General features: G+C 47.1%; 2 protein-coding genes across 3 annotated transcripts in view; one reads left to right on the top strand and one right to left on the bottom strand.

Moving 5' to 3' along the window:
- WDR91 (WD repeat domain 91) overlaps window positions 1–15344 on the top strand; it is a 30085-nt gene that overhangs the window by 9708 nt on the left and 5033 nt on the right. The window contains exons 7-14 of the mRNA XM_017887732.1: window positions 3789–3947; window positions 5595–5788; window positions 6833–6983; window positions 8241–8335; window positions 8514–8682; window positions 12531–12639; window positions 13419–13531; window positions 14832–15029. Coding sequence (XP_017743221.1) covers window positions 3789–3947; window positions 5595–5788; window positions 6833–6983; window positions 8241–8335; window positions 8514–8682; window positions 12531–12639; window positions 13419–13531; window positions 14832–15029 — 1188 coding nt within the window. The remainder of the gene's footprint in view (window positions 1–3788; window positions 3948–5594; window positions 5789–6832; window positions 6984–8240; window positions 8336–8513; window positions 8683–12530; window positions 12640–13418; window positions 13532–14831; window positions 15030–15344) is intronic.
- On the bottom strand, window positions 1631–5588 carry LOC108539207 (uncharacterized). 2 transcript variants are annotated; one of them, XR_001888302.1, is made up of 3 exons: window positions 5083–5588; window positions 3676–3784; window positions 1631–2023 (listed from the first exon to the last, which is right to left on the bottom strand). XR_001888302.1 is itself a non-coding variant. In XM_017887733.1 (2 exons), the coding sequence occupies exons 1-2, from the start codon at window positions 2170–2172 to the stop codon at window positions 1693–1695; spliced, it is 384 nt and encodes a 127-aa protein (XP_017743222.1). In that variant the 5' UTR covers window positions 2173–3417; the 3' UTR covers window positions 1631–1692. The 2 variants fall into 2 exon arrangements, 1 of the variants encoding a protein (XP_017743222.1); XM_017887733.1 differs by lacking the exons at window positions 3676–3784; window positions 5083–5588 and adding an exon at window positions 2120–3417.

Raw genomic sequence — 15344 nt, 5'->3', positions numbered from 1 at the left:
TATACTGCTTTGAACTCAGTATACAATGGCATTGGTTTTTAAATAAGCCACATTGCTTTATTAGTGTATATTAAGCATATCATCTTTTTTCCTTGCTACTACTACACCAGAGCCCTTCTTTTTTTTGTACTGTTAAAGGATAAGCACACACAAAAAAATAGGCTGTATTTTATTGTTAAATTAGCAATATTGTAAAAATGATTAGACTTTCCTATCTTAAATATAGTTTATAGAGAGTGTCGTAAATTTTGCTCACATCAGCATTTTGTCTGCTTGTAATTGGTTGCTGTACCCGTTGTCATTATTACTGAAACATTCATAGCATTATTCTTGTAAAATAGATGGCAAAATAGATGCAAAATAGATTGCTTTTATATTGAATGCCTGGCAAATACTCTCCAGGCTTTCAATATGAGTCTGGAGGCAATTTTTTTTTTTTTTTTTTTTTTTTTTTTGTGGAAATAACTGCAAAACTACACTTCCCAAGCCCTTCTAGCATCTCTAATTACAAGAGCCAGGGAGGGCACATCCATAGCAGGCTTGCCTGGGCTGCTGCTTGGCTCACAGCCTGTAGTTTGTACTCCATCCTTCCCGCCAGCGATAATTCTGCTCCTTTTACACCCACTTGGTGAGCCGTGGAAATTACCTCATTATACAGATACCCTTTAATCGGCTGTAATGTAAGGCAAGCAAAGCATCCACAAACTTCTGTGTTTGTGACTCTTATTAGTGTCAAATTACCTCCCAGTTACTGAGAAGTAAGTGGTCATAACCACTGCCCTGAAGGTTTTTCCCAAGGATCTTGACAGGAAGGGGAAAGCCTGTCTTTCATTCTGGGATTTCTGTGTTATGAGGGCCCGTTTTCTGGGTAACTTTGTTTAGCTTCAGGTGAGACCAAATTACTGGAACTTGTTTCCTGCTCCGTCTGGATGGCTGCCATCCTAGTAAGCTCTGTGAGGCTCTGGAATCCCTCCTGACCTACTCAGTCCACCGGAAATTAATGGGTATCAACTTATGTCTGTCTCCAGAGTGAGAAGATCAAATGATAAGACAGAGGTTACCGTGTCTCTCTTGAACTGCAGGAGTCAGGTAGATTATGACAGAATATACTTTAGACTATTGGGATGTTCTATTATTTGAAGCCAGCAGTTAAAGACTATTATGAGGGTTGCACTTAAAATGAAAGAAAACTTTCAATTAACAGTTATTTCATCTGTCCATCAGTCCATCCATTTGTCTATTTAGCCAGTCATGAATGAGTGCCCAGCTTATGCGGGTGTGGTGCTGGGTGCTAAGGTTACAAAGATGTGTAAGGTAGAGTCATAGTAGAAGAAGCTTCCAGAAGGGTGCGAGCTTCTCTGTGTGCAAGTGTCATTGTCTAGAGAGTACACAGTTCTGCTGACGTCTTTCATTCTCTGCAGCTCTTTACCCATACGCAAGTGCTTGGCCATAATTGTATGGATTTGTTTGAAGGTAATGACTTACATTGCCTTGTGACTTTACCCCTTTTTCCTTTGTTTTGTCTTGCTTTTTTTTTTTTTTTTTAGCTTTTTATTTCTGAAAAATTAACAGTTGCCAGTAAACCTTCACTTGTTATGTACATTTGTGGCTAGACACAAATTGGCCTTCACTTACTTATTAAAAAGTTTTGTGGACAACCGCATTCACCAGCTTTTAATATATTACTACCTTTTATTCTTCTTCTTCAGTGACTAACATAGATTTAAGGAGAGAGGAGAACCTCTCCTCTTCTTTAAGCAAAATCTGATAGGTCATGCTTAGGTCCATCACTCTCTTGGCATAAACTGCCCTATCATTGTAAAGGCAGTTCTTCTTCTCTGTACCAGACGCCTTCCTTGCTATCTTGACTTGTGAAGGAAGTATTACCTTTGTACTTCTCAGTGTTTTATTGTTTGCTCTTGCTGGGGAAGTGTTACAAGTGGCTTTCAAATCAGCGAGAGGAATTCGAAACCGCCTCCTTCCATCAATATTCACCAATTGAATTGAGCACTCTTTACTGTTGCTGAAAAAGGAAAAGACACCATTTATCCAGTGGAGGGGCTGAATAAGGCAGGAAGGGGCCCACAAAGTGCCTGTCTCCCTCTGTAACAGTTCCCACCTTTGTTTCCAAGGCAGAGTCCCCCTGTGGCCCACGTACAGTGTGGCATACATGTAGCAGCGCAAAATGTGGCACCTTCTGGACTGTGATGCTCGGTGTTTGCATTTTCAGTGATTTGTTCTATGGGAGTTTCAGAGCCTTGTCTTGAAACAGGACACGACGCAACTGCCTACCACCTCCCCAGACCTTAGCCTTGACAGCCAACTCCAACAGGCCACCTCCCCACTCCATCTCTCTGAAACTCTCTGAGGAGTGGACATTACCTCTCCGTGGCTTTTGTCCTCCCAGGACCCATACACAATTGTTATTGACACAGTTCTAATACTTGGAATTAAATGTGTTTATGGCTGATTGAGACAGATTTACCATCCTTTCTTTGTTCATGGAAGTACCTGAAGTTTATAAACAGGCCAAAAATAGCAAATACCCTGCAGGTTAGCCATGGTTTGGTTCCAGGTAAGCTAATAGTCCTTTAAAATTTTCTTTCTTAACTGTTCACATGGCTGCAGGATTCCAAGGACTCCATGTTAATCATTTTAAATTGTTTACTGTTGACATAAAAAATCAGAAGTAGAAAAACTGGAAAGCAGTAGGTAGACTTGGATTGAGTTTCTTCTCTTCACTTAGGGCTTGTGTAGAAATGGTTTCTCAAGAAGACTGGTCTCAAACCTGAGTGGCTGTTTGCATTCATCTCTTGGCTAAAAGTGTAAAAAATGAGGGTGAGGGTGTTTGAACATCACAATTTGTGGGTATAAACCTGGAAAAAGAGAGCCCTGTCCAACAATCTGGAAAGGTGCGGGGTGGCAGCTCCTTTTAAGAGTTTCTAGATTAAGAATAGAGACTTCTTCTCTCTATATGCGTGGGGTGGGGATGATCAAATTCATTCCCTCTTGTTATAACTTAGTTGACCCTATCACTCTTGTTATGAAAAGGAGCCAGAAAATACCAGTTTATTTCCTGTCCAATTTATCTTTCTTTAATGTTCCTTGGGTTTTCAACAATTTCTGTTAAGAATTTCTGGTTTTTTAGTAATCACTTTTAAACATCTCAGTATTTGTTAATATTAGCTGCTTTAGTCCACACTTGGCCCAAAACAAGAGAGGGTACTGTGTTCCATTTCCCTCCAGAGGCGATTGCTTGTTGCATAAATAATTTTTAGATTGCCCAAAAATATTGTTGCTTGTAAATGTGTATAACACCAAGCATAGGCCCCGGCCTTCCTTAGTCATCACTTAGTAAGTGCTGGCTCTTCCCCTTCAACTAGACTAAATTGTTCCGATTAGATCAAGGTGACATCTCCCTCCAGATGAGAGATACCGCAGGATGAGGATTGCAGGTGACCTGTCCTCTTAACAGGTAGAGGACAGAAAGAAGGAGGTCATAGCAGGGGCTGACTATGACCTTACCTACCTAGCTAAACCAACACCATTTTAACCACCTGCCCCCAACCCACTGTGCCCCCCCACCGCACCCCTGTCCTGCCCACTGCCTCCCTCCACCGTGTCCCCTCCTGCCCACTGCCTCCCCGCCCCCCGCCCGCCCAGGGCTGACCTTACCTGGGAGCTGTAGGGTAGAGAAGGCACTCCCTGGTTCTTGCTGCTTTCCTGGCATGCTTATCATGACCTGGGCAGATGGGAAGAGACTTCACAGCCAGCTTCTTTTCCTCTAGGGCACCAAGGGAAAGGACCCGATGTCAGGAGCCAAGGATGGGAAGAGCCTCCTCAGCGGGCTGGCCACTGGGGAGTCCGGCTGGTCACAGCACCGGCAGCGGCGCCTGCAGGACCACGGCAAGGAGAGGAAGGAACTTTTCTCCACAACCACTTCCCAGGTATGGGGTTGTCCTGAACACTCCTGGGGACACTCATGCAGCTACTGAGGAGCAATGTGGAGGCCTCCTCTTCTCTCTCCTCTGAGTCTGCTGCTGTGCAGAGTGTGCTTTTGCCTAATTGGTTTTAATGGCTTGTATTTTGGTTATTTGGGTTCATCATTTGCCTGGCTCTTCTGTGGTCCATTTCTCCCATGCTGCATTTCCTTAAGTAGGGGCCAGAAAATGCAGGCCTCTGGAAGTGCTCCCAGAAGATGACTTCTGTGATTAAGCTGGCTTGGGAACCTTTGCGTACTCATCCTTCCCTTAGGTTAATTGTGCTTAGCAGCCTGTCCTGGGCTCCTGGAGACCTGGTTCCCTCGGTTCACCCAGTCACTCAGACTTGCTTGGTCACAGGATTCCTTTCTCCTGTGCTGCCTGAGGCCCAGCTGCCTGCATTGCTGCACTGAGGGCCATGTGCCCACACAGTGGGAGGCTGTGGCTCAGGCCCTTCTGTGCTGAGCCCGGGGCTCTGGGGACTCCCCTCATTGGCCAGTGTGGGCCATGGCCTGCTCTTTGTGGCATTACAGCTCCTTCTGTTTCTGCCAGATACTCCTGATCGATGGCAAAGTCTAAGGTATTTACTGGTTCTCTTGCTCAAGTCACCTTCTTGACCATTTATCTCATAATTGAGGCTATTTGCCTGTTTTAAAGGCATTTCCTCATTAACAGCCTGCTACTGTGGTAACAACGGAACCTTAAGACTCAGATTATAAGTTCTGGCATTTCAGGATTCAAGATGCACTTGGGGGCCAGCCACAGCCCCATAAGGTCTGAAGTTCCTCTGTTATTATTTTTTATTGTTGAACTCCTCCTCCGGCCTCTCTGAGGAAGCACTTGCAGGAGCATCTGGACCCCAGGGCTAATAGAGAGTGCCCTGGCCGATGCCCCCAGCCTGGATTGTGTCTAGGTGAGCACCAGATGGTAGCCAACACCTGCTGCCCCAGGGACGCAGAGACGGGGCAGCCTTGAACCCCCAGCGGCCCTTGGGTCTCTGTCTTTCTTACTGGCCAGTTGTGTCTGTTTCTTAGTTTCTCAGTGCCCACCTCCCAGGAGGGCTGGTGGGCCTAGGGGTGCACTGGAAAGGGGCCGGGCTTACCTGTCACCCACCCAGCTTCACATCCAGTTTCTCCCCCTTGCCAGCCGTATGACTTTGGGCAAGATATTTGGCTTCTCTTTCAGTCTTTTAGTTTCCACAGCTGTAAAATGGGGAAAATAATAGCATCTTTGTTCGAGGAGGACTAAATGAGAGAAATCTGTAAAATGCTCAGTGCGGTGTGTGGCCTGCACCACGCATCCTCCCCCTGGCCTGTTGTCACGGCAGATGTGTGTCCTGGGTCCCATCAGCTGTGTCACAGAGAGGCCACAGCCCCCTTTCCTTCAGCAGGGCCTGTGTGGAGCGAAGTCTCCAGGAAGGGGCTGTCAGGGGGCAGGCCCTGCACCCTCCCGGGATGAGTTAAGCAGTACCCTCGCAGGTCAGAGCTCTCCTCTCCACTCTAATTACCAAGAGACCCGCAAAATGCTGCGGCCTAGGCCTAGTCCCCCTGTGGTGTATGCCCTGGTGTGGGGGACCTTTTCCTGGCTGACTTGTCCCCGCCCTGCTTGTGACAGTGTGCAGAGAAGAAACCAGAAGCCAGCGGCCCAGAGGCTGAGCCCTGCCCAGAGCTCCACACGGAGCCAGTGGAGCCACTGACTCGGGCATCCTCGGCAGGCCCTGAGGGTGGAGGAGTCCGCCCTGAGCAGCCCTTTATTGTGCTGGGACAGGAGGAGTACGGGGAACACCACTCGTCCATTATGCACTGCAGGTGGGTTGGGCCTGGGGCCAAGGAAACCCTGGGAAGCTCAGATTTTCAAGCAGCGGCCAGCAGGAGATGGCAGAGAATGGGGGCTTGGACAAGGGCCACAGTCATGGCTGAAGAATCATGGGAGTTGCTTGGAGCTGCCAGTGGACTGGTCAGCCCATCTGCCCTTTGTTTTTTTTTTTTTTTTTTTTTTGAGACAGAGTCTTGCTCTCTTGCCTAGTCTGGAGTGCAATGGCACGATCTTGGCTCACTGCAACCTTGCCCTCCCAGGCTCAAGCGATTCTTGTGCCTCAGCCTCCCAAGTAGCTAGGACTACAGATGCCTGCCACCACACCCATCTAATTTTTATATTTGTAGTAGAGACAGGGTTTCACCACGTTGGCCAACCTGGTCTTGAACTTCCCGACTTCAAGTGATCTGCCCATCTCAGCCTCCCAAAATGCTGGGATTACAGGCATAAGCCACCACACCCGGCCTCTCTGCCCTTTCTAATTGTGTTTTTCTCAGTTTTAGGAACAATTTACCCTACTTTAGCCCCCCAAACTCACTCAATTTTAATTTGCTTTATGTTGGTACTTTTAGGTAAATACCTAATTTGTAATTTACCGTTTGTAAGTTTACTTAAGCACAGTAAAAACCTTTCAAGAACAAACCCTAGTGAGGCATAATTTTCAGCTGGTAGGTGGGTTTCTTGTTTTGACAGCCCTGACAGCTCTTGGGGCCCTTGGGCTGTTCTGGAATGTGAGTCTGGAGGCTCTAAATCTCCAGAGACTGCAAGTGGCCCCAGGGCAGGGCCCTGCAACTCTTGCTCACTGCTGTTTGCCCAGAGTTGACCAAAAGCTCCGCACATGGTTGGCACTTAAGTGTTTCTTAAACAAACGAATGAATATTTCTGGAAATAGTCTATACCAGTCCTTTGAATGTAGACCTCTAGGGATTGTTTTTTAAAAACGGTAAGGAAGTCAGGAAAGCGATCATCTTGGCATTAGCGGAAGAGGATGGGGACTGAGAAGCCAGCTGACAGGCCTCCCTTTTCTCTCACCTCAGAGTGGATTGCTCTGGGAGGAGAGTCGCCAGCTTAGATGTAGATGGGGTCATCAAAGTGTGGTCCTTCAACCCCATCATGCAGACCAAAGCGTCTTCCATTTCCAAATCGCCGCTGCTGTCTTTGGAATGGGCCACCAAACGGGACAGACTGGTGAGTAATGGTGGTCTATGGGCCCTGCTTTGCTGGCTCAGTGGAGGAATTCCCCAGGGTTCTCCACCGGCTGAGTCAAGACAGCCAAGCCAGTTCTCCTCCCTTCTTTTGATTACTGGGGATTCAGGGACACACATCCAAGACTGGCCAGAAGGCTCCTGTTGTGGGAAGGCAGTGAGGTTACCACATTGACAGATTGAAATGAGCTGCAGGGGGCCTGGAACACACGGCTTCTTCCTGTCTGTGGTGGTGTGCCCTGGCGACTACCTGCCAGACTGCCGTCCGCCCATCTGTCTGTGTTTCCAGCTGCAGTTTCAGTGGGCGCCCTCCCGTGCCAGGCCCCATGGGAAGTGGCTTCCGCTGGTGAGGGGCTGGTGTTCTATTTCGTGGTTCCCATGGGTGTTACTGTCCCCAGGAATAGTACAGTGTTCTTCCTTCTGGATTTTGTATTTGAGATAGGACTTGTAGTTAAGGAGGTAAGACTGACTTGCTGTTTTTTCTTTTACTTCATTTGTGGGGATCATACCACATAGCCCAAGATGCAAACCCTGTTTTCTGTAATTTTGGCAGCTGAAGGGATTATCCTCATGGATGAGGACCTCAGGGCTTGCCCTGTGCCAGCGCCAGTTTGCCAAGTGAACGCCAAGGTCACACTCTACCTAATATTCCTGGGAGACACCGTCAGACCTGGGCTGCTTCTGGCACTTTCCTCTGGCACTATTATTATTTTTGAAGCTTTTCACCAAATAAGTCACAAGTTCCTGAATGCAAGGATAGCCCCTTTTATTTTTTTTCTGGAGGTCTTTATAGACCCAGAGCCAGAGCTGTCCCCTGAAAAGGCAAATGGGAGTCACCCAGGCCCCATGGCAGCTGAAGCCAGTATGCTGGGAGGGGTGCTGGGCAGACCAAGAGTGGGAAGGAAGGGTTCCAACAGCTGGCGTTTCAAACTGAAGAAAGGGAGGATCAGAGGGCCTCATTCACCAGCCGGAACATTTCCAGATGTGTCCAAGGTGACACGTCTCTCCCATACCACAGATACTTTTTGTGGTTTTGCTTAGAAGTTCAAGGTCAGCTCTCATGTCTTTCTTTAATTTTAAAATGAGGCTCATTGTAGCCAGATTTCCCCCGAACTGCCTGGATGCATAGAGGAGGGGCCTCACCCCCACAGCCTGCCCAGCCTCGCCCCCTCTGGAGATCCTCCCTGACTTGGCCTCACTCCATGCTATCCTTCCCACCTCCCGCCCCTTGTCGTTCCAGCTCTTGCTGGGCAGTGGTGTGGGGACGGTGCGTCTCTATGACACGGAAGCCAAGAAGAATCTCTGTGAAATCAGTATCAACGAGGACATGCCCAGGTGAGCTGGAACCCACCCCCCACCATCAAGGCCGCAGGCTGCCAAGTGTGGTCTGCGGGGCTAGGCCTTTCCCGAGCCTTGTGCCCCATCTCCTGTGCAGGATCCAGCCTCAGGACCAAAGTGCACCCTCCCTCTGTGGGCAGGTGGAGGGTCTGACCCAGGCCCATGTGTGTTGCAGAATCCTGTCCCTTGCGTGCAGCCCCAACGGGGCCTCTTTCGTCTGTTCGGCTGCAGCTCCGAGCCTCACTTCCCAGGTGGACTTCTTAGTACCAGACATCGGCAGCAAGGGCATGAACCAGGTTCCTGGCAGGCTGCTGCTGTGGGACACAAAAACCATGAAGCAGCAGGTACGGGCCTGCCCTATGGCTCTCTCTCGAGCCAGGCACACTCTCTGCATTCCCTTGGGTTTCTGAAGAGCCTCTTCCCTCTTTTTGCTTTGGTCTCCTCAGATTTTTAATAAAATTTTAAGTGTTGAAAAGTAGTGTACTCCAACTGGGCAGATTGTTAGTGACATGTCATTCAGAATTGTGCTACAAACTTAGGAGTCACACAGAACCTACCAGAGGGCCCCTGTGGTTGATTTTTTAGGAGAGGACTCATGTCTCCCTCTGACATCCTGTTAACTTAGAATTGTATGAGAATTATAGCAGCAGCAGCCAGCAGTATCAAGGACACAGGCAGATTCATAAGAAGCGAGGTGACCAGACAGCCTGTGAACTTGCTCCCAGGGGACCTGGGCCCCACCTTGGAGCCGAGGACCCCTTCCTTCAAGACAGTAATAGATGCTGCAGCTGCCACCCTGAGCCCCAGAGAGACTGAATGATGCTAAACTCACCTTCCAAGGCAGTGCTACTTCTTATTAAAATGATTTGTTTCACTGCTCACAAGTCATACGGCCTTTATGTTGAACACATTGTTTCCTAATGCTGCTGGAAACTCGAGGCTCCTACTTTCAGTTGGTTCCTGTTCCAGATGTTCAGTTTGTTCTGTTCTGCATCTGCCTGTAGAAGTGCTCTGTGTTCCCTTTGGGTCTCTCAGACCTCTCAGGCCTGTCAGGGTCACACCCGAATTCTTGACCTCCACCCCTTGCCACATCCATCCCTCCCCTCATAATTTTCCTTACTTTGGCAAATGTGCCTCATCTAGAAATTTGGGATCTTGGCCAGGTGCAGTTGCTCATGCCTGTAATCCCAGCACTTTGGGAAGCTGAGGCAGGTAGATTGCTTGAGGCCAGAAGTTCAAGTCCAGCCTGGGCAATGTAGTGAGCCCTTGTCTCTACAAAAAATTTAAAAATTAACTGGGTGTGGTGGTGCTCACTTACTTGGCAGGCTGAGGCAGGAGGATTGCTTGAGCCTGGGAGGTGGAGGCTGCAGTGAGCTGATGTGGTGCCACTGCATTCCAGCCTGGGTGACAGAGTGAGACCCTGTCTCAAAAAAAACAAAACAAAAAACAAAAATTGGGGTTCTTCCCAGACCTGTCCTTTTCCCTCTGCTCACACAGTCAGTCCGTAAGCAAATGCTGCCAGTGTGTTTCCAGTCTGACCACTTCGCTGCATTTCCAGGGACATACTCTAGACCTATCGCTTGTGCCCCTCTCTGCCCACTGTCCTCTCCACTGGTTTAATTCAATTCCTCTTAGTTCGTAGCATCTTGTATTTTCCTCCAAAGCTCTCATTACAATTTGTAATTATGTGTTTACTTGTGATTGTCAAGGTTTTAATTAAACATTGAATACATACAAAAGCATATTGAAATCATAGGGGTATAGTATAATGAGAAGAAAAGCAGTACAGTGAGCACCCGTAGACCCATCGCAGTTTATAGAGAGCATCACCAATACTTTTTAGCTCTTGTGTAGCTCTTCCCAATCTTGGTCTTTTTCTCTTCCAGAGAGAACCTGTTTTGAATTTTGTCATACTGTTGCCTTACTTTTTTTTTTCTTTTTGAGACAGAGTCTTGCTCTGTCACCCAGGCTGGAGTGCAGTAGCACAATCTCGGCTCACCACAACCTCCACCTCCTGAGTGTAAGCAATTCTTCTGCCTCAACCTCCCAAGTAGCTGGGATTACAGGCGCCCAACACCACATCCAGCTAATTTTTTGTATTTTTAGTAGAAATGGATTTCACCATGTTGGCCAGTCTCGAACTCCTGACCTCAGGTGATCCACCCACCTCAGCCTCCCAAAGTGCTAGGATTACAGGCATGAGCCACTGTGCTCGACCTGCCTTACATTTTAAAAATTACTTTACCATGTTATTACATATCCCTAAACAACCAAATTTTTGTTTTGTGGGTTTTCTGACTCCATATAAATGGAACCACAGTATATGTGTTTTTCTAGAATAGCTTCTTGTATTCCAGGCTGAACACTGCTTCCCTAACCTTGTGACTTGCCTCATCCTCTGGCTGCCTTTGCTGAGACCGGGACATTACCTCTCCATGTAACTGGCATTCCTTCGTTGTCTTTTCTCTCTGTTTGCTTTTAAAATCTTCTTCTCTGGCTCTCTGGGTCTGGATTTTCTGGTTTTTAAGTTTTAAAATTTATTTTTTTTAAAGTTCTGCTTGGGATTTGTTTTCTGAATCAGAGGATTTATGTCTTTGTTCAATTCTGGAAAATTCTCAGTCATCATTTTTTCCAATATTGCGGTTCTCTGATCATCTCTTGCCTTCTGGACCTCCCATTCCATATGTGTTGGCACTTGCCTCTTCCTCTTTTTTGTTTCACTTGGCGGCATTCTTGATAAGAGTTTCTTCAGATCTATCAGTTTGCTAATCTTTCCTTTACTATACTATACCTAGTTTTATGTTTCATCTATTTATAAGGATGGTAATTTAAGTTATTGTATTTCTCATTTTTAGAAGCTCAGCTTCATTTTTTAAAACCTGCTTTGTTGTGTTTATAGTCTCTCATTTTTACCCATATTTTCAATTCCTTATGTTATTTTGTTGAACAATTGAATGTGCTTGTATGTTGTGCGTTATAAATCTAATGTCTGAAGTTTGTGGGTCTAATTCTGCTCTGTTTCTGTGGGTGCTGGCTCCTTTTGTCTTATTTTCCTGTTTCTTATGAATTGTGATCATGGTGTTTCTTGGGCTAGTATCTCTGAGAATATTTTGAAGTTTGGGTTGGAGGTGCATTTCTTTGGATTTACATTAGTTTTTGCCAGGTTCCTCCCATGTCAGGGCTAGTTTGTGGTTATGAATTTGCAGGGAGGTAAGTTTTCTTGTTATCCCTTTCTGTGAAGTAGGTTTATTTCTAGTTCATTCCTGCACTGAAGGTATAGCTCTTTGGAGTCCCAGCTCTGTGTGACAGTTTCTTTTTTCTTTTCTTTTTTCTTTTTCTTTTTTTTTTTTTGATTATACTTGAAGTTCTAGGGTACATGTGCACAACGTGCAGGTTTGTTACATATGTGCGGTTTCTTATCGCCTGACCTTGGGCAGGTCACACATTGTTGTCTCCAGGCTCCTGAGCTCTTCATGGGAAGCAGAATGGGAACTTGAGTCACCTGGATCTGATTAATGCCCCATAATGAAAGGCAGCTTTGGAGTGCGCTAGTTCTCTGCATTCTTGCTTTGTCTTAGTTTTGGCCCTAGAGGATTCTTTTATTTGCTAGCTCAGTACTCTGTGTGTATTTTAGATAACATTCTATCTTGCATTTTTAATTTCAGGAGGATTATTTAGGGTTCCCAGGGTTCCATATTGTTTGAAATGATAATGTTCATTCATTACGTTATGTTAGACCTTATGTTCTATGAGGTGGTTTTGTTTGCTACTACATTTCTAAGTGTTTCTGTGGGGAGCCATAGGGCAGGTTTATTAGTGTTGTCTGTCATCAAAGGTGATTGATGAAGTGTTATTTTCTGAGAGCAATAAGATTTTTCAATGAGAATTTGCTTGGAATGCATTCTGGTGAAGTGTAGGCTGCTAAGATAATGTATTATTTATTTTATAATGGAGCAAGCATGGATTATTATCTATCTATGGAAAACAGAATAGGCACAGAGACCTTGTTCTCAAAAGAGCACAGAAGGTCACTGGCACAGCACTTTGGCAAAGGCTCAGATCTACATTTCCAGATTACATAAGGGAGGAGCTGGTGGAAAACCCAGTCTGGGGCACCTGTCTGCACTGGAATAAGCAGCATGCCTGGGCTCAGTGAAGATCTGCTACTGGCATTTTTGTTTTGTTTCAATAGCTCCAGTTCTCCCTGGATCCAGAACCCATTGCTATCAACTGTACAGCCTTCAATCACAACGGGAACCTGCTGGTCACAGGGGCAGCTGATGGCGTCATCCGGCTGTTTGGTATGCAAGTGTGCTCATAGCAATCCTTGGTATCTCCTTAGATGTCCCAGGCATTTTTTTTTTTGCCAATGTTGGATTTTTTTTGCCAGCTGGGCCAGAGGCTTTTGCAAAACCCTGACTTCAGATGCATGTACTAGAGCTTAACTTTGGTCAGCGTTTTCAAAACACCCACCATAATAGACGTGGGAGGGGGTGGAGCTCAGCGGTCCTTGAGTCTTGAGTTGTTCCATCTGAGTCCTTGTCACCCATGTGAAATACAGGAGGGCACACAAGAGTACTGCCGTCCTACCCACTTGCTGTGGGTAGTTCATTCTCAAAAGCATCAGAACAGTGCTCCTTAACCAGAGGCGTACATCAGAATCACCTGGCATGCTGTGTACAAATCCTCAGGTTGGGTTCTGTCCCCGGGAGACATCCCCAGAGCCTGGGCTGGGGAAAGGCAACTGTATCTTTAGGGGATTCCCAGGGCGCCCATGGGGAAGTTACAGAGGGCAGTTTCTTGGGTGTCTTGCTAGACTTAGGGCTGTCCAGATGAGGTCCCCTCAGGGAGTCCTGAGCCTTGCTTCTGACCTGGTGAAAGAAGCCACCTCTGAGGCTCAGAAGCAGCCTGACATCTTGGGCAGGGTCAGCTTTATGGTGCTCACTGGGTCCTGGGTGCCTGCCCTTGGCCTCAGAACAGCTGTCAGCCTGAGTAGAGGGTGAGGGGGCCTCCTGCTGCAGGCAGATGCCTTCTTCAGAGCCCTGGCCAGGATGTGAGTGATGGTGTCTCATTGCCTCAGACATGCAGCAGCACGAGTGCGCGATGAGCTGGAGGGCCCACTACGGGGAGGTCTACTCTGTGGAGTTCAGCTATGATGAGAACACTGTGTACAGCATCGGCGAGGACGGGAAGGTAGGCAGCCACAGGATTCAGATAAGAGAGCACTGGGATGACATGTGGGCCGGCTGCAGGTTGTGGTCATACTTGTTATTAGCTCTGCCACCTGGGGCCTCTTTTTGTAGCTTTGTTATCTGTAGAATAGGGATAAACTAGTAATTCGTCTTACAATCTTTGTGAGGTTTTAGTGAGTTCAGCGGGAGCTGGCTATCCTTATGAAAGGAAATATCAAAAATTACTCATCTTACCATAGATGGATCTGTGGGGTCTGGATTTAGGGCTGAGTTTGCTTTGATGGGCTTGGTAATGAGTGGTCCCAGGACCACTCATGGATGTGTAGAGTTTGTTAAGTGGCTGGGGACAGCTTCTTAGATGCCTACAGACCCCAGCAGAGCCCAGAGATGTAAGAAGGAAGCCAGAAAAAAAGGAAAAGTAAATGCCCTTGGTAGATTCCCTCTGTGGAGGGTTAGGAACTAGGAATAGTGACCACATCAGAAGGGGAGCTGGCAGGGGCAGAGGTGGGAGAAGGACGCCATTTCCATGTGTGCGTGCCTGGACCTTTTGGATTGGACACTGTCTTTTTATCTCTTGAAAGGAGTAACTACAAAATAAATTCTTCATTTGAAAAGTTTGGGAAGGGACTTTTACATTAAAGCTCGACTTCCTTCTTATGTGGGATGCTCAGTGAAGAGGTGGTCACAGCCAAGTAACCTGTCCATGGGGTAGGCTAAGGGATGATGTCTGCTGTGGTAAGGAGCTGAGTTTATAATGGCATCGCCCAGTGTTCCATTGATTGTATGCCTGAAACACTGGAAATATATGTGGAATGTGTCCTCTGTACCTTGTTCCTAGGACAGAAAAATCTAGCTGGGTTCTAACTCTGATGATGATGATGATGATGATAATAATAATAATAATAATAATAATAATAATAATAATAGGTAACTTGAAGCATTCCTTCTGCTTGAGAGACCAGGAATCCAAGCAAAGCCACTTGCTGTCCCTTTTCCTCTCCTAGGGTCAGGCCAGAGGGAAAGAGAAGGGTTGAACTTTGATGTGAGGTTGCTGCCTCTTTTTCTAGATTTTCTTCCCTAAAAAATGCTTAAGTCATGTTGGCCAGAGATAGGACTTGTAGACCTGTCACCTGCTTTTCTGCCTCTGGCACTTGAAAGGCTCTTCAAGGATGTCAGCATTGTGGCTAGGGGAGGTGGGCCGCCCTCTCCAGCCTCTGCTCTGGGGTGGGTTCTTGCTCTTCCTTGAGGCCTGCATTGGCCGACTCTGCTGAGAGCACCCTGCTTGTGCCCTGTGACTGCAGTTCATCCAGTGGAACATCCACAAGAGTGGCCTCAAGGTATCCGAGTACAGCCTGCCCTCAGACGCCACAGGCCCCTTTGTGCTATCTGGATACAGCGGCTACAAGCAGGTTCAAGTCCCCAGGGGCCGACTCTTCGCTTTTGACTCGGAGGGCAATTACATGCTGACATGTTCTGCCACAGGCGGCATCATCTACAAGGTAACTGGTGGTTGGGGGTGGGAGGTGGTGGTATCGTGGTGGGCAGAGATTCCTCCCTGGAGGTCTGGGCCATGTCTGCTGAGCGTGGCCCTCTGTCCCCGAGCTGCATGACTGTGGAGATGCCTTTGACAAACGATAGGCAGCGCCTAGAGTGGGGGTGTCCAATCCTTTGCCTTCCCCGGGCCATGTTGGAAGAAGAATTGTCTTGGGCCACACATAAAATACACTAGTGATAGCTGTTGAGCTAAAAAAAAAAATTGCAAAAAAAATCTCATAATGTACTTACAACACAAATTTGTGTTGGGCCTCATTCAA

The sequence above is a fragment of the Rhinopithecus bieti genome, unplaced genomic scaffold (genome assembly GCF_001698545.2).
Source record: "Rhinopithecus bieti isolate Rb0 unplaced genomic scaffold, ASM169854v2 scaffold_17275, whole genome shotgun sequence".
Taxonomy (NCBI): Eukaryota; Metazoa; Chordata; class Mammalia; order Primates; family Cercopithecidae; genus Rhinopithecus; species Rhinopithecus bieti.
The sequence above is the reverse complement of the archived record's forward strand: the minus strand, read 5'-3'. Positions and strand labels throughout refer to the sequence as shown.